Below are 19,561 nucleotides of genomic sequence, written 5' to 3' on the forward strand. Positions count from 1 at the left end.
GCAATTTAATTAAATAATAACTTTGAGAAAATGTATTTCATACCGTGGAAAAATTTTTATTGAGTAAAGGAGATCTCAAAGTAGGTCTGCACACATGTGCGTGCATTGTGGTGTAAAACAATCATGAGGAAGTAAAAAATACACCTCAACACCACTGAAGCATCTCTTAGTGAAGATGAAGTCAGTGTGTGATGGGAAAATGACAAAATCCATGGGAAACATGTGTGCTGAAAATTTGAATTCAGTTGATAATTTATCTGAAGATAAGCCTACTTTCATTTTCAGGTGCAAGCATAACCATTTAGATCCTGAGCGTGAACAATTATTAATGTTTTTAAAAACTAACTTGAAAGTTTAAAAAAATAATTTGCAATCAGTAAAGATATAAAAATGTGTATGACAATCAAAATCACATTCCTATGATTGTATGTACCTGAAGAAAATTGAATAATTTCTTCATTTATATTAGGCAATTAAAAATAAATTTGGATCCGAAAATATCCGAAGATCTAGCACCTAAAATCAAAGATCGATTCCAGATCTGGATCTGAAAAAATGCTGAATCTGTCTTCCAGATCTGTCTCCCTTCTACTTTATAGTTTCCACCTCTTCTCAGCCGTTATAAAACATTATGGCAGTGTCATATTTGTTTTAAGATGCCAAGAGTTTTAACAATATACAATTATTTTTTTCTCATGAAGGCTTGAGGTAAAATCTATCATTTACACTGGAACTCCTCTTCTGAGACTAGAAGAATACGCGAAACTGTCGTGGGCTGGGCTAAATGTATGTATTCCTGTAATGAGCCACGCAACTTGCATTCCCTCTTCTCCCCAACTCCACCATCCACCCCTCCCATATTTTTCAGTCTCTGATGGTTTTCTTGTGCATCTTTATGAAATGGAAATTTGCTTCTCCAAAGAAGAATTACACTTTGAAGCATTTTGGGAGGTTAGAAGGAATCAGCTGATAAGGAGTTATTTACAGAATGGCTGTTTTCAGGGACCCAAATTTTGCCATCATATTTTTTGGAAAGGAATCAACTTGAAAAGATACTAGGTGGCTTATAGTAATACTATTTTCTATAGAAAATCCAAAAATTTAGCCAGAATATTTTTTCAGGTTTTAATCATTTGAAAAAATAATTGCATGGCAATAAAAATTAGGAATGGACGGATCCAGGATTTTATACACAGTTTGCATTTCCAGTCTACCTGCACTTGTGTGTGTGCTCATTCAACTCTTGCTTCTTTGAAAACTGTAATGTTTGGACAGTGTTCAGTACATATTGGTATATCTTTGTCGTAACGAGAAAGCTTTGAGTCAACCGATTAGAGCCTAAAAAACATAAATACTGTCAGAAATGTGTCGTGTTCGGTCTCATTCTTTTTTTTAATCTTGTGCATGTCATCCAATTGCCAAAAGCTGTCATTTGACACCCATGGGTCCAAGAGGTGTCTCACATACCATTTGCCTCCAGAAACAGGTGAATTTGAGGCAGGTAGGCTGATAAAGGTCTGTCGGTGAGATGGGGAAGGACAAGTAAAGTTTCCATCGTTCTCATGTAACTTGATATTTTCCTTCAAAGCTAATAATTTATGCTATGCTCAGCTTTGGAGAGGAAAAAAATGTCAGAGGCATGAGCCGAAGGCTAATGGAGGGCTGAGGGAGAGGTTAGTGGTTTTGTGAAATCTGCAACATAGCTACTTTTAATGTGGTTATTATCCTACAGCACTGAGCCTCCCCGTATGGTAGTTCAATCTCTTAGGAAGATTAATGCTACTTAGCTGTCATATTTTGTCTTAAAATTTTCCGCGGCTGAAATTTTTTTACGTAGAGAGCTGTGAGAGCTTTTAAACATAATGGTTCATGAGTATGACAAGCATCGCCATGTATAGGTGCATGCAAAGAGAATATTGGAACTCCTTCCACTCTTTTGGGGCATTGCATTCACTGATGCTTTAATTTGAAATTTCAGATCCAGATCCGATGATATCCACGGCTTTGGATCTGATGTATACCTGCAGATATTTGGATCCAATGTAATAAAAATTCAAACATTTTGATGATTTTTGTATTTTTTTATTTCATGTTTACTTCAGTAATTTTTTATACTTTAAACTATCACAACCTTGCACCATTAAACATATTAAATCATGCATTTAGGAGGATGTTCTTGCAATTAATGGGGAGTACTAAAGTAATAAAAAAGACACCAAAGTACTAAATGCTTATTCCAAGTACATTATCACCTTTCCCTCTTCCAACTTTTATCCCTCAGAAATCAAATGAGGAGATGGTGGGAAATTATTTTCAAGGGAAATGGCATAAACATGCATAAAAAAACTTGCAGTTCCCCCAAAGGTGTGATTTTAAATTCTGTTTTACAAGAATTCATCACTAACATACTGTAAAAATTCCATGGCTTGAGGGTTATCTTACTGCTCACTTCATTTATTGTTGTGCTTATTGTATTCATGTGAGAGAATGTCGCTATAAACAGTTTTATTATTCAATTTACAGAATACCGAATCCCAGGAACTGCTGCTCCTGATGGTAGCTGTGCTTTCACTTACCGTAGCACTAGTCGTAAACGTGGGGAATTTAATTCTCCTCGCTATCCTTCCAATTACCCCTCTACCACAAATTGTACGTACCTATTCTTAGCTACACCAAATGAGCAAGTCAACATTGTTTTTGACCATTTCAAAGTTAGAGCAGATGGGGCCAATGCTACTTTTGGGTCTTATGGGTAAGTATAATTTTAATTTAAATGTTAATTTGTGAGTGGATATTTAGATTTTTTTGGCTCTATGCATGTTTATGTGAAAAAAAAACTCTACAAAAGCCTTAGCAAAAACATAGTTAAAGCATAGCCTGAATAGGCATACTACTTGAGTATATCTGTTTGAAAAAAGATTTTTCAGATGCTGCAGGAATTTATCCAGTGCACTCATTAGCTTCTCAAAAATTCCATTGTCCCCAAATCCCTTGAAAGGGCACTTTGCAATCAGTTACACAGCATGGCTTTACAAAGGAAATCATTCTTGGATTCAGCATCTAGCATTTCTCACTCTCACAGTATTTAATACTAAGATCAACTGAGCCAGATGCATGCCTTACCTTCTTTGGCTGTGAGCAGTGAATTGACTGCTTGTGAAATTGTTTCATTCTGCCTCTTTTTAACCTTTGCCCTTTAACTAAAGACGTCAATATACGTGTGGACGTTTCTTGTCCCGGGAGACGAGAGTCATATATTTTCGTCGGAGATTTTCTTACACTAGTAAATGAATGCCGTATATATATAGGTTTCCTAGCTCTCCCCCTTTTATGACGGTCACGGGTGTACGACGTCTTTGTTTCGGGACCCAATACTGCGGGGTCTAGGCTTTACCCTCAGAATCCGGGAGTAGGTACCATGACCCCTCTTAGCGGTCATGCAATTGTTTATCCAGTCAGTTTTCGGAATAAATATTTGTTCTTTTCTCAATAAATATAAACTAAGAATCAAATTCTTTGTCTTTTGAGCAGCTTTTGCAATTTTTAAACAAAATTCTACCATAAATATTAACTTATATCTCAAGTTCTGTATATACATCAACATGGAATTGTTGCTGCATTAAATGCATTAATATTGACCTTAGAACTTTGTTTAAAATTTGACAATGCTCAGAAAAAAATTAGTAATTAAATTCAAAGTCTGCAATTTACGTGCAAGCAACAATTATCCATATTCCAAATACATATAAGCAATCCATAAGTTGACCGCAAACCAATGCCACAGGTATGGCCGTAAACCCAGGAAGGAGGGAGCACAACTACCTTCGGAGTCCGCGATAATGCGGAGTCTTCGCTGGGAGGGGTCAAAAAACGTTGGAGCTGAAAGTGTGTGATTATCCGCAAGACCCTTCTTAACGAATGTCCCCCAAAAATGCACCGTACCACGAGAAAGAAGTCTCTTGGGGCTCAGTACAGCAGTCATGCAAAGACGAAAACTCCGCTGTCTCGAAAGGGTTAACTAAGCTTTATGAATTTATTTTGTTTATTCTAACAGTTTTCTGTTAGATATTTTTTCTCCATAAGTGAATATTATTTTAATTAAAAAGTATTACTTAGGACATTTCTGCAATGGCACACATTTTTTTGAAGAAAAAACTACATATTTGTGCCTTAATTTTTTGTTAAATAAAATAATTAAGGTTTATGCCATATAATTAAGTCAAAAGGGTAGTTTCCTTCATCAAAGAAAACGAAATGCATTGATTGCGATTCGTTGCCCACCATTAGTGTATTCATAATATACAAATTATTTGGTTCTAGAAATCCCAGTTTAGATGAATGGTAACGGTCAATTTTAACCTCATTTGGAAAAAGCCAGATTGGCGCCCATGCGATTCCACTCCACGTGACGTCACAGGGACCTAGTTTCTATACGAGAAGAAAGGAGTTTTATATCGTCTGAGATTACTAATGCATGCATGAGGCACAGAGCTCAGGGAAACATCTCTTAATAATCACACATTAAAAATACCTAAGTTCGGAAAATTTTCCTTCGTTTGATAAGGTAGTAATAATTCATATTTAAGCCAAGCGCTACCTGCTAGCAGAGTACTCTGCTACCTGCTAGCAGCCTGCGTTGTATCAGCACTCAAGCCTTGCCTCAAGGTCACATCACAGGGCGGCAGCGGGAACCAGAAATATGTCGCATGGACTTTTCCCATCATTCCTACTTAGCGGTCGCATTTTCCTGTGCTTGAAAATTTTCACATTTGGTTTAATCGCGAAAAATAGATATCGTCATTTGAAAATCTAAGAGCGTGAAATGCACACTCCAGGAGTAATAATCTTTCGATTTAGGCAATAAAAAAATTATAGGAAACCACCCTATTGCATGTATAATTTCTTGTTTAATATAAGTAAATCAGTGTCATGTTATTTTTTTAAACCTAAGGTGATATTTATTTATTAAAACAGGGCTGTAAAATGGCCTACTTCAAGGAGGAGTGGAGTAGAAAACTGTATTTTTCAAATAATTGTGGTACTAATGGGGAATGGCTTCAGTGTGGATAATGTTAGACTAGTTTTCTTCTTCGCGTACATTTTATTAATATTAATTTGCATCCTTCAAAATAGTGTTTTTCAGCCTTATCTGTTAGGCAAAAGATTGTCAAACAGCATTCTTAGTTTTGCTAATATCACCATAGTTTTGGTTGAAATCTTTTTATTTACTTTATGTTATCAAGCATTCTTTGTAGTCAGTATTACCTTTGAATTCATTGAGAATATTTTTTTGGTTTCGCTAGACGTCTTCCTGCCGTAGCCATTCAGGAGCCATAATAAAATATTTGCTCAAGAAAGTACTAGCATGTCCATAGAAATAGATCATAACACTTTCCAATGAGACTGCTGAAAGAATGCTGTGCCAACATTCCGGAAAACATATTGTATAATGCTAAGTAAAATCTTCAATGAGGGCAAAATGAAACCTTCAAGCATAACGAACAGAAAATACTTGGAGTGATCAATAGAAAATGATGTGAGGTGAAATTTGCATCACCAAAGAGCATATTTAAAGCCTAATTTTTTATGTTTCCATACACATAATTTTCAGGCCAATTTATCTTTTCCTCTGCCCTACCCTGTGGTATGGTGCATAAGTCAAGCTATAATGGAAGATTACTTTTAACTTCAGACATTACCTTTCCATTTTGAAAAAATTATAAACATGACACTCAGTTATGTTAACAATAATATGCTTAATACACTCAACCCTGGTTTTGCAACGTAGTCACATCTTCTTCTGCCTGATAAGGTATCTATGTCATGAAACCAAGGTTTTTGTCCTTTGAACATATATAATGAACCGTAAAAAGGTTGACTGTTTTTATGGAAGTTTATTTTCTATAGCGAAAGACATTTCTGCCCAGTGAGGGACTGGAATATTGAAGTTTGAGTCTGAAATATGACTAGCCACATAAAGGGATATTCAACCCAAAGTTAGGGCATTCAAAAGTCAGAGGGAACAATTGGGATATTTTTACGTGGAATCCTTACACTTAGAAGCCTTCACCCAATGGCCAATTTCTTAACCCCATCTAAGTGTCTGCATCTTCCCCGACCACACTATAATTCCAATGCAAAATTATGTAGGCATGTAGTACATACTAGTGATGGGTCATTTGTGATCGATTCGTTCAAAATTATTGAATCACCTGGTGATTCAAATGACTCATGATTCAGTGATTCATCGCTCAAAATAAAGTCCATCATCAATCAGTCCGACTTCCGTTTTGTTCGGCAGTTGGATGATCAATCATCAATCAGACTTCCTGTTTACTCAATTATTGAGTCTAAGTTCTTACTTTTGGTGTGAAAATGTCTGGCATTGTGCTTTTGTGAATCCAATTGATGTTTTCATCCGTATACTTCCAGATAGTCACTTTCTTCAACCACTTCGCAATGTATTTTTAATATCAGTGCTGTATTAGTGGTGAATTTCATGAATATCAATTGACATATGATAGATAATTTATACACATAATTAACCCGTAATTCCCCTGACTGTACATGCGGCTTTTAACTTCGTTTTTTCATATTTGCTGGATTGCTTTAGTCTACTTATGATGAATTTTTGAAAGAAATTGTTATATTCATTGCTTAATATGGTTTACATAAAGTCAACATAATGCTTTTCCGCAACACTGGGAAAAATCTGGTAACTGAAAGAATAACTTTTCAAAACTTAGGTTGCATCTTTTATTTTTCATTGTCACGTGTGATGAAATGTGTGAAAAACATTCTGTTTGAAATTAAACATTGCACTTGGCACGTCTATGATTTGCACACTCGAAATTTTTAGTATGGTAATGAGTATTGGTGTTATAGTGATTCAAGAGCAAAATTAGAAATTAATGACAAAAGATCAATTGGATTTAGTATGCTTAATCCAAAATCGGATTTCTTTTTATTCAGACATGCTTTCACAAATGCATGCATGAATTTTTTCGTGAAACATCTTTCCCTCAAAATTTGTAAATCTCTCCAAAAATGTATCAAAGCAAAAATATTTCTCAGCATCTTCAAAATACCAAATCGCTATTAGCAATTTATTAAAGGAGATGATTTACTTTAAATTAGCAGTTGGCTACAGTTTTCATATTGCGCTTATTGGAGTAAGTTTCTTCAATCTCTCGATCATAATTCGCTCAAGTCATGCGATTCATTTCAATGGATAGGTCTTGATCCGTGTATGATCTGTGTTGATTGGTTAAACGGTTTCAATCTTCTGATTCATTGATTCAATCAGGGATTTCAGTCAATCCCAAGTCATCAATCAAAATGATTGAGTGATCGAAATGATTGAATCAGTTGATGGAATCACCCAAATGACTTGAATCATAAAGATCGAATCTTTGAAAAGAACGACTTCGCCAATCTCTAGTACATACTAACGTTTATCCTTGAGATTATGCAACTAAAACATTTAAGTGTACGGCGTAATTCAGGCATTCAAGGATAAATTAAATTCAAGGATACGTTTGTAGCAGCAGGTACATACATGAAATCATGCTAACATATTTTGGGGGATAGTCCAGTCAAGATGTCGTCAAAAAGGGCCTTCGGAGGAAATTTCTTTGGTAGTTTAGACTTTTTTGTTTTATAAAAATTTTGGGATGCTGAATGTGAATCTGAGGTTTGCGAACAATATTTCGTGAGGAAACATTGAAGGAAAAGGCCAAAATTGTTTCTTGTCTAATAAAGATTTTTTATTCATGACTCAGAATCTATCAACTTTTAAGGAATAAGTGTTTATTTCATAATTAAGGTAGATAAAATTTCCTTAAATTTAATCCTTTGAGAACTGTGTAGACTTCATTGTAATTTGAAAATTTGCTTCTTTTGCTCATCTCCATAAAAAAGTTTTTTGGTCCAATGCGACGATGGTTACATTTTTCTATTTCCCAGTTTTCTCTAAATACTTGCATCTGCCTTTGTTCTGCATGTGATACAAATTGGTCTCATTTTACATCATTTCAAGAAGACCATTCCCAAAAAACAATTTTGCTACTTCTAAAACACACTCACAATTATCTGATGCATTGATGATTCCTGCTGCTCCCTGAAAATCCTCCATACTTCTTGGAAGGTCATTTTATTCCATGTCACAGAGGTGTCATGTCCTTCACGAAGGTACCGTAGGTGTCACTTAATTCAGAATCACTGTAGACTAACTGTGCACCTATTCCATTAGGTTGTCTTTCACCAATATCATACCCAATTTCACTATCTCAGCTCTTACACTCATCCACACAATCATCTAGTATGTCTGACAATTCAACAAAACAAATTTCCTCATATATTTCCTTCTCCGCCATTCTAAAAGATGCACCACCACTAGTTAATGCCATTGCTATAGATTAGGGCTTAATATTACTGAAGTAATCTCTTATTATACAAGATATACAGGAATTATTGCAGAAAATTAATGAAATCTACCTAGACCACCTATGCATGCACTTCCATAGAGTAAATTCTCTCAACATTTCATTTAAAGTCATCAATATTTCATCTAATGATTCCTCAGTCAAGTACATGACTTGAGATCTCTAACATAGAGAGCACAGAACACAAGGACATCCCAGGGAGATTAATACACATTATTAGTGGGGGAAACATGAGAGACTAACGAAGATAAGTATTTCAACTATCTGGCCCTTTTCCATCGAGGACCGAAAGAAAGGGTGAATGCTGAAAAGCAACTTAGATTCCTTGGCCCCCTGGAACTTATGAATTTACTTAGTGCAAAACATATAGAACTCTTTGAGAGAATCTAGTTCATTGCATTTGTGAAGGCCAGCAGTAAATATTCATCCAGAGATGACATATTCATTAATCGCTTTAGGCCAGTCTACTGTGACGAACGGGTTTTGCGTCCGTTATAAAATAGAGCAGGAAACACCTCAGAGCGGGGGCGACATGAAAAAACGAGTAATTTTGGGAATGCGAAACGTACGGGATAATTGGAAGGGGAGGTTGAGGGTAAAAGACCACACGTATTCCTGGGTTGCGAACGCAAGAAATGCATTTATTCACAAAGATCGCAATAATTAAATTTAACATACAAAAAATATGGGGAGTAGCACTTGAAATAATGTTAGTAGGGCCGGATTGTCAAGGATCAAATACAAAATACAAAGTAACCAAAAATCAACTTGGTAACATAAAAGTAAACTTGAAATGAACTGCATTTTAATCTTCTCGCAGGGTTTAAAAGTCCACTGCTGCACATTTGAAATTCAAGATTCACTAATTGTTCCAGCACTTTCTTGGGGGGTAGGAGAGAAAAACGTTCTCGACGCTGCTTCGACCGGGGAAAGTGGTGAGGGCATGGTTTATTACTGCACCTTGTTCGGGAACACGAAGTCACACGAGGTGATGGCGAGGCCAAGCGGACTTCTCATGAGCTCGTAATGGTTCCTCGTTGCATTTTCCAAGCCGTTGACTGGAGAGTTGCCAAGGTGCTTTCTCTCTCTCCGATGTCCAGTGGCTCAAATGCTCGACCCACTCGAGTCAAGGCGAGTCGTAGTCGTCTCAGGATTCTGCTGGTGCTTTCTCTCTGCATGCCTGGTGGCTCAATGCTCGACCATCTCTCTCCGATGCTGGTGGCTCCATCAATGACCGTCTCTCTCAAGCGTCTCTCTCCGATGCTGGTGGCTCAATCTCCAAGCGCCTCGTGAGAGGGGAAGGGAGGGGAGGGCAGTGGTTTCACTCACGCGCTCTGTCGGGTCGTGATTCACTTACTTTGGCGCGGTATTAAAAAAAAAATGCTGTTCACACGCATACACAAAATAAACTAAATTTATACCAAATACACTTAATAGTCAGAAAAAAAAAGGAAAGGGTAGAGATGGGGACAAGTGCTACTCATAAATAATAATTAGAGCTGCCGTTACACTACAGACAGAGACAGTGGCGCAGCAAGGTTTTGGGGGTTAAAACCCCCCCAGAGCTCAGAGAAATTTTTAACTTTAATCCATTTTACTTATTTGGATCAGTATTACTTATAGAATAGTGTAAGGATTAATCAAATATCCTACAGAAGGCCGTAAAACTCGCAATTTTGAACCATTATTCTTAAAATTTTTCTAAAGGAGGGCCCTCGCAACTCCTGCTTACCCTGGCAGGTATGCAATACCCCCACACCCCTAAGTATTATTTGTGCCTAAAACCCCCCCTAGCCTTAATTCTTCGCTGCGCCCCTGGACAGAGATGTCCCGACAAATAACTTTTGTATTAGCACTAATTGAAGAAGAACCATCTGATTATAGCTCTTCGTTATCAGCTAAAAATTTATAATTCATGACTTCAGAACTATGGAGAAATTTAGTTGCTGTATTGGAAAAATTAATATTTAATCAAGTTTATTTCACATAGTACGGCTTAGTGAAGTTTTATTCATATGTCTAATTAATCTCTGAAATGGAACTCAAATAGGTCATTCTAAAAAAATTTCATTAAACATTTGAATTCGAATAAAACTAATCTAAATCATTGAAAACACATTCTCAGATACACCAGAATCATAAGTAACATAAGTAACTGATATTAAAATAAGATGAATAAGTTTTGTTCTCATTTGTGGAAACACAAAAATCTCCTTGACATTCCTCCTAAACATTCGGTGTGCAAAACACTGATATTTCCGTGATAAGTTTGCAATGAGTCAAATGCATATTCAGTGTGGAATGCACAAAGTTAATTTTATTCCTTATTCGGTCACAGCCCTAGTAAGGCCATGGTTTCTCTTGGTATTATGACATGCAAGCTCTTGGATGAGACTGAAACCTAAGTACAAAAAAATTTAGCTCTATATTGAGACATCACCATCACTGTGGACCCCCTTTTCCTCAAAAAATAAAGCAAGGACCCTTCATCCAGGAAAATTCCCTGCACATCATTCAATAGCTTCCTCTCAATGGTAAGATGTTGGTGCAGCTGATCAGTATTGCCTAGGTTTTCAATGTACATATTATGGAGTTTGTATGGACAGAGCCAACTAAGCTTTTGCTTTGAAAATGAACCAACCTCTTCTAAGTTGTAAACCCACATTATTATTATATGATATTAGAGGTCTCCAAAATAAATTAATTAAAATTATGAGCTCACTATTATTTTTAAAACTATGGATAGTCAGAACAGAAAGGCGAATGGACATTAATGCTATGGAAATTAATATTTCATCTTGTTAAGTGAAATATAACAACTTTTAGTTGTTATCAAATTCTTGTGCCAGTCAAAGAACTAGGAGACTGGTTGAACCTTATGATGACCTTATTTTTTATTGAGAATTTAAAAGGAGGAGAAACACATGCTGTAAAATAGGAAAATATTTTCAAAATAGAAGTGAGTCACGACTACATACTTTGAGATATAAAATACTAATAAATTGAGATCAATCCCATTTTGCACGCTGAATTCAAGAGGAATTATGTTGTGAAATACAACTACTATCATGCATGATCTGGATAAAATGAAACATGTTTTTGATTAGCCATAAATGTCTTACATTTTAATTTTAAGTAACTATTAGAGGAATTAAGCATATAGTATTTGAGCACCTCATATGAAATATAAATTTCCTGTTAAATTGGCAGGTCATATTGTCAAGAGGATTGGCTAGAAGTGTACAATGTTTATAAAGATGGAACTGAAAGACAAGTGGGCCGCTATTGTGGAGTCACAGCACCTGGACCAGTGGAATCAAACCGTGGGGCTATTGGGTTGAAGGTTCTCCTTCACTCAGATGGAGAAGGTGTATTCAGTGGCTTTAAAGCTCGCTACACTTTTGAAGTGGCCAAATCCATTTTTGGAGGTAAGCAAAGGGGATATTGAATAAATGTGTGTATACATTGTTTAGTTAAATGCAAGACATCTTTATAGAAGAATAAAGCTTTGCAACGACTGGACTTACCTAAATCTTGTCTAGTGGTGATCATGTCACATTAGTGTGACCCAGGGGTGGTCTGGGGTGATTGGGGCCCTTGGCTGGGGCTCATGATGTGGCTCTCCTTATAGGGGTCCATCTCTGGAAAATCTTTGGAAATTACATGCTCGGAAATGGATTTGACGCTATTCTGGCTCTAAAAAAGTTAATAAAAATAGTAATTTTGTAAGATAAAATACTTTTAAAAGTGACATTTCATAGCTTATAAAATTTAAAAATGTATCAGTGAATTTGTTCCTTAAAGCTGCTCTGATGTGCAAAAAAACCTCTTAAATAACCTTTTCAAATAACCCTTTCGAAAAAGTATCTGGTTCTTTTTTCTCTTCTGACACTTTTATTTTATTTATTTTTAATGTTATATTTTTACACTGAGTATAAATACAGTAGAAATTAAGTAATGATAATACAGAATTTTATAATAGCAAAAAAACTTTGGCTCAAGCAATCTGATTCTTTTCTATTACACCTTTTGCATACGAGTCACGATACAGGTGAGCATTGTGGGGGGCCCCTAAGCTCAGCGCCCCAGTAATCGCTGATCAGCCAACCTGGCCAGACCCCCCCTGGTGTGACCTCACTCTTCACTTCTCCTGTGACCCAATGTATGCGTTACCTACCCAAAATATGTATTTCCATGTGTTTCTAAAATTTTGTTTCAAAGATCATGAGCAGTTCAAAATTCAACCATGGCATTTAAGCATATTTTGTGAAACTTCCATCATGCATGAATAACTTTAGATACGGAAATGCTGCATCTTCCTCCACTTACTCTTCATGAATTGTGCTCTTACATACACCAAATTTCTATTGAACACTCATTCCTTTCAGACTGTGGGAGTAATTTAAGCAGTCAAGAGTCTGGAGTAATCAGCAGTCCCAACTGGCCTGGAAATTATGATGGTCCTCAAAGGGGTCTTGCAAGCAAAACCTGCAACTGGTTTGTTGGAGTTCGCCCTCGACATAAGATTTTGTTAAATTTTGAATACTTTGCTGTTGAAGGTGAACCATTAGGTAAGGAGGAGAACCTTAGAAGCATAGATTTTTAATTGCCATCTTCATTCATATTCCTATGCATACTTATAAAAATATAAATAGTGGTCATATAAATTATGTATTCTAATTCATTTCATGTAGAACATTCATAAATTAGAACATTCATTAATTGATAGTACTTTCTAGAATGATTTTTGTGAGGTCATCGTCAAGAAAACTAAAATTTTGGGAATTTTTATGTTAGTAGAGCGGAGGAAAACATTAATGCAAAGGTCATTGGCATCTGAATGCAGCCAGTGTGGGAAGATGCCCATCTTTAAAAATTTTGTCCTCATAGTGCTGTCATAGGACTGAGGCACACCTCTTATACTAGGAAAATTCAATCATTGGGGCACTGACACAAGGCTGGATGATGAAGAAAAGGTGGTCAAATTTCACTCTATTGTCAGGTGCCCCGATAGCTGTGCTAGGTAGGAGTTAAATTTCAGCAATTTTATAAGATGTCAATGATCATATCATCCTTTACACCTCATAAACTCTTCTGCAAAGTTTCAGAAAAATGGTCCACATTGTGTGTGCAGCATCCAATCATCCATCACCAAGGCTTGATCCGTAGATCCTCTGGTTGCATGAAACCTCTCCCACTCCACCACTGGAACGATAGTGTTCCCAAGCACCTCCAATGCCCAATGTGTCAGCGGCATTCCCAACTGGAGTAAACTGCATTGTGGGAGGGGAAAAGCATTATTTGAAAAAATTACTTGGGTCTTTTATGCATTATCATACTGCAAAGCATATGATTGAATTTACCCAGTATAAGAGGTAGTTTGAAAATTTCAGGCTGAATAAGAACACAAGGTGGACAAAATTTTGAAAGACATGTGTCCTCCAGTAGTTCCTCAGCTCACTGCATTCAGATGCCAATGAGCTTTGTATTATTTTCTTCCACCACTGAACTTGATAAATAATTTTGGATTTTTACCATCTGAAAATAATTAAAAAGAGAATTTTTTCATTATAAATTTTGATTGGGTTATATTAAAATGCAATACATTCATGATGGTGCAGCATCAACATTGAATCTTCTCAAGAAGTTGAAGGTTAGCATCAATATAGGAATATTAAATAAAGAATCGTTATTTACGAGCCCAATACTGCAGGGGTATATTATGAAGTATCAGGTTATGATTAAATTCATCATCAAAAATTATTAACTCTTCAGTCTTGATAAGGAATTTTTTGGTGCATACCTGAAACCTATCCAATATTCTGTGTGGTAGTGAAAACATGGCATTGACATAAACTTCTCCCTCAATTTAGAAGGCAATTGAGATGTTTTCTTTCATTTCATGTCAGCACGAGGATGTCCTGCAGCTGTGGTCCGAATCTGGTATACATCTGATGGCCCACCACTAGAGTTATGTGGGGAAAAGCTTCCTTTAGATCGCTCCCAGTTTACTTCAGATGGGAACACAATGAGAATCAGGTAGATAGTGTGGAAGATAATTTAGTGTTCAATCGTCTTGGAGGTTTTTAACTTCATGTATATTTGTTATTAAGATTAGAATGAAAGACATTTGATATGGCAGTGAGGAGATTTGTTTTCATAAAATTTAATATGTAGTATTGAGTAGTGCAGTGAAGCAAAGAAGGCTATCTTAGCTCTTAGGTTGCTATTGAAGGTATTGAAATAGAATGACTTCCCTTTTTTGCACTGCAAAATGAAAAGATGTCTTCATACTTGTGGTAGTAGTATATCTTACAAGGTATATGATATCTGTAATTTCATGTGAATTAACTCATCCTGCATAAAATAAGGAGAAACTTCATAAATTTACTCATTGAGATAATACTGAATTTCTCCTTTTTCATTTCAGCTTCATATCAGCAGATAAATCTGTCGGGGCTCAGGGCTTCCGAGCTGTTTGGACAGAGATTAAGGATTCAGTTGAAGCTCCAGTTGGTGCGGTAGAAAAACCATGTGATGGAGGATTTGTATGCCTTAGGAGTGGGTTTTGCATTTCTGAAAGACTCACTTGCAATAAAGTACCCAATTGTGGGTATGATGATCGCTCGGATGAAGCTAACTGTAAGTACCTACAAAAGCTAAAATATTTCTATTCTTTCAAAAAAAGTCTTATTTTTCTCTGTTTAAGTCTCTTCTACAATTTATAGGCCTTATATGCCTAGAAATGCATCAAAATGGAAAATTAATATGTTCAATTTATCTTGCATAAAAAAAATTCGGAACTTCAAATTTTGTCCATCAGTTTGTATGGTGCATGTATGTGGCTGGGGCACTCTTTAAAGCTCTATCAAACCAAATGGAATAATGCAGATGAATAAAATATTGTTGATGTTAACTCTGCCATCAATGCAATGCAATTTGTACATGAACTCTGATCAAGGATTAAAATTTATGTGCGACCATATGAGTCTTTTCACATCTCAGAGCATCATTTTAATTATGCTGTGTGTGATTAAACTGTGTGCACAATGATTGGCCAGACTGGATGGAGAATAATTTTCCACTGATTTCACAAATGAGAAAACTTTGTATGCACTGTTAAGCCAGAAAATGAGATATATTCTACCCATAGAAGGTAATAACCAGGCAATGGACTTTGGATAATGGGGCTTTGAAAAAGCTGATTAGCCTGTGAGGTTTGGTCATAATTTTCTCCTCTTATCATTGCTACGATGAACAATTTCTTATCTTTTCTAGGTGGTGCATATGCCTCCCCTGTGTCCTTAAGAGCACGTCAAACCAGTGTGCTTCTGTTGCTTGGTCTTTCAATCATTCGAATGCTCTCTTGAATGAGTCAAAGGGTTCATTTGTTGACTACTATCCGTGACATCTCTTCAAATGTCCAATAATTACTTTCCTTGGGCTCAAATTCTTTATTCATGCACGAGTATGCATGACTGGATGGGTGTGCAGTCACAGTGAGTGCCTGAAGCACTGCACAAAACTCAATTTGAATCTTAAGGAGAGGTTGTTTTATTCTTCCGGATAATAAGGAAAATCATGGAATAAAAATAGATTGCATTTTAAATTTTGAATACCTTGAGGAAAAATCATAAGTTTTTTTCTATGTGTAGTGTAGTCTAATGGAAAGATTTAGTATTTTTTATGTTCTTAAAACAATCAGAATGGATACGTTCAGACTTATCACAATATTGTTGAGAAATATCTGTCCATGAAGCCATATATTTCCATGTGGTAAGGGATAATATCATCCTTTTGATTTAAACTTTTGGCATGAGGTGTGTATGCTCATTTTGATATGGAAAGGTAATATGAAGTACTTATTCCATTAAAAACGGCCATTGATGTATATTTATGAGTATTTTAAGGTAGTTTATTTCATTTTAATCCTTCATAATTAATTTATGAAGACTATGATTGGACATTGGCCCAAGTGTTGAATGCAGTTTGATCACCATTGTTATGTATTATTGAATTTAATGAAAATATGTGATATGGGAGGGAATGGGTTAATTGAGTGGTGCCAGCGTTTAATAAAAATCTAAGGTGCTTGTATGAGCATTCATTGTTTGATTATCACTTAAGTACTTACGTTTACAAAACTAAGGGGATTAATTTACAAAAGTTTTCAGTATTATTTGGTATAAATGGGTGTCAACTCTTAGCTGCTCATGAGAAAGATGTTTACCATGAGTTTGTTATAGGTGATGGCGAAAGCAAATTTATGTTGATTGTTAATTATACAAATGTCAACAGACCAGAACATTTTTTTCAAATGCATATACCAGTGCACAAGGGTGAGAATGTGAGTTGTAAGTGTTGAGTGCTTTAATAATTGTTGAAGAATTGGATTAATGATCAAAGGAATATTAAAACAGAGTGATGTGTATGAAATTGTTTCCTGTCTGATAAATGCACAACCCAGATGCTGCACATCCTTGAAGCATATGTTTAGGTATGTATATTCAAGAAATTGAGTCTATTGTCATAGAGATGCTGAAGAAAGTTCTTGGGACTTTTTAAGCTAATTTTCTTAAAATTCATAAATGAGAAGCTGGTCTGAAAATCTGGCCCATTATTGGTTACAAGCATCTTCCATGGTAGTAGGCCTAATGTGGTTCAAGTGCATTGTGCTTAGGTATGGTTCAAGAGAAAAGCATCTGGAAACACCTGGGCTGTTTAGAGTTTTGAAACTTTTGTAGGCAGAAGCCATCCTTGTTTTATGAAATTTAAGATTGAGTGTTTTTCTCAAAATGGCAGTGACATTTAGGAATGGACAGTATTTGAAACTATCTTAACCTTCTGCAGGGAAAGCAACTAGATCCCTCTACAATAATTTTTTCCTGTGTAAATTGAAGACTGACTAGTGCAAAGTGAATAAACAGAAATGTTTGCGGTTACATAATGTACATTCAAGTGGCGTATTGCAGCTGATAATTTATCAGTTATTTACGTTAAATGAAAATGCATTTTAAATGAAGTTAAATGTGTCCAGTTACTAATTGTGTACGTTATTGTTCAAGAAGTCTTGGTATAATTATTTTAAATTCTGGGAAAGTGTTAATTTTGATGATAGACTGTATTTCTTCTTAATTTAGAATGAACTAATCTTAAAATTTTATTTGATGTTAATCATAAGTGTTTCTGCAACTGTACATTTTTATAAGCAAAATTTGCTGGTATCATCCTCCTGAAATTTAATTATTGATATTAAGTGAAACAATTTGTGTATTATTTTTTCTAGTTTAATGCTTCTTTCTTGTTAAATGTTGATATATGCCTGCATTTAAGAAAAGTAAAACAGTAGATAAAATGGCATATTGTAAGAATTTTTAAGTGAGAGTTATAATAGCTGTTATGGAAAAATTTTCACATTTGTAAAATATTACACTTTACTACTGGATTTCCAGTCCAATAGTGCTGTGTACTCATCTGTTACTTTGAAAAAATAATGGGTTCTGCTGAAAGCTTACAGGTAACCCTTATACTTCCAAACATAGAAAGTTAAACAACGAAAGACCAGATGGGAGTTTACATTGTTTCAGCTAATATTTTTTACCTACCGGTGAATATGTGAATTATCATTGCGAAAAATTTCAATATGAGATGTAAATATGATTGCTCCCTTATCCTAAACAAACACATGGAAAGGTAAATGAATGAAGAGGGATTGTTGGGAGGGAAATCGGATTGGTTGGTGGAGGCAAAACATTCAATGAAGCAGTGTATAATTTTTTCTAACTCATGAAAAGAGAACAATTGCATGCATGACTTGTTTAACAGATTTGAAGTATGCTGAAGTGCTAGATTGCTAGAAAAAATCAGGAGGATGAAAATTTTTGCTAGAGATAATTTTTGTCTAATCTGGGAGTACATTTAAAAAATGTGTTGCTTTTAGCTAAATACGATACATAATTCAGGCTATGTTATGCCTGTAGCTGTTTAACCAATAGTTAATTCCCATTGATGGAAAGGGAATATTCACAGCTGAAGTTTTGGGAATTGGGCCATGCAGCATTAGAGATAGAGAGGAAGCAATGGAAGCTGTTCTTATTATAGTTAGCAATATGTGTTGTAGCATCTGTTTCCAGTCATATATTTTGTGTCAACCTGGTAATAATATGGCCATAAAGAATTGTGACATGAAAAAAATAATTGAGTATTATGTAAATATTAAATATATGTTCCAGGCAGTGAAATTATGATGTAATTGGTCTAAATTTTTATTTATATTAATTTTTGCTCATGATCTCATCTCCTATGTTTTGCTCTGGTGCAATAGTTTTTTGTATGAGGAAAGCACAAGCCATGTCTTTGCACGGGTTTGTTATAATACAGTGTTAATGAATACTTCCTGCTCAAATACATATACATGAGTTACTGAAAAGCCTCAGCATTTAGGGGCATGGTGACTGTATGATATGAGATGTATAGCTCTCTTTATTTGAGAATACATAGTCTTGAAATGAATTGAGAATGCTAGTTATGTTCCTTTTTTTAAACCCAGAAGAAAAAATTGTTAGCTTGGTTTATAATGTTGAGTATATGATACAGCAATGCTCACTGGTGGATGATTCTGCTGAATATTGTCGTATTAATCAATGTTATTGTACCATAAAAGAGAGCAAAGTGGCTGGGTGTGGAATTTTATTTGGTGAATTACCATAAACTGCCATAAGAACTCCTTGGATGTTCTAATCTCTGTATTACTCCATTAAGTGGAGAATAGCTATTGTTTAAAAATACAAATGGTGAAAGTTGTTAACCTCAGTAACTTAAAAAAATTGGTAATTTTGACATTTTGGAATTAATTTTAAATTTTTTTGACTATGCATTAAAATGAAAGTTTTCAAAAAAAATTAATTCTACCGCATTCATTTTGAAATACTGGACCACACTCCTGAATATATTCATGGTATGAAACACATTTCATCTACCATGGTCAACAAGTATTTCATGTAAGCATGAGTTGAATTCAGTTGTATAATTAGTGTGCATTTTTAGCTTCAAATTTGCTTGCTCTATTCAATATTTCCCAATGAGTAATATCAATTTGAAAATGGAATTGATATTTT

General features: G+C 35.3%; 1 protein-coding gene across 3 annotated transcripts in view; it reads left to right on the top strand.

The window, feature by feature from the left end:
* LOC124170605 (tolloid-like protein 1) overlaps positions 1–18,956 on the top strand; it is a 370,867-nt gene extending 351,911 nt beyond the window's left edge. For all 3 annotated transcript variants that reach the window (XM_046549431.1, XM_046549433.1, XM_046549432.1), the window contains 6 exons: positions 2,524–2,752; positions 11,655–11,872; positions 12,833–13,015; positions 14,354–14,483; positions 14,875–15,086; positions 15,723–18,956. In XM_046549431.1, the coding sequence (XP_046405387.1) occupies positions 2,524–2,752; positions 11,655–11,872; positions 12,833–13,015; positions 14,354–14,483; positions 14,875–15,086; positions 15,723–15,814 (1,064 nt within the window). In that variant the 3' untranslated portion in view covers positions 15,815–18,956. The remainder of the gene's footprint in view (positions 1–2,523; positions 2,753–11,654; positions 11,873–12,832; positions 13,016–14,353; positions 14,484–14,874; positions 15,087–15,722) is intronic.
* The last annotated feature ends 605 nt before the right edge of the window (positions 18,957–19,561 follow it).

Source organism: Ischnura elegans, chromosome X (assembly GCF_921293095.1).
Source record: "Ischnura elegans chromosome X, ioIscEleg1.1, whole genome shotgun sequence".
NCBI lineage: Eukaryota > Metazoa > Arthropoda > Insecta > Odonata > Coenagrionidae > Ischnura > Ischnura elegans.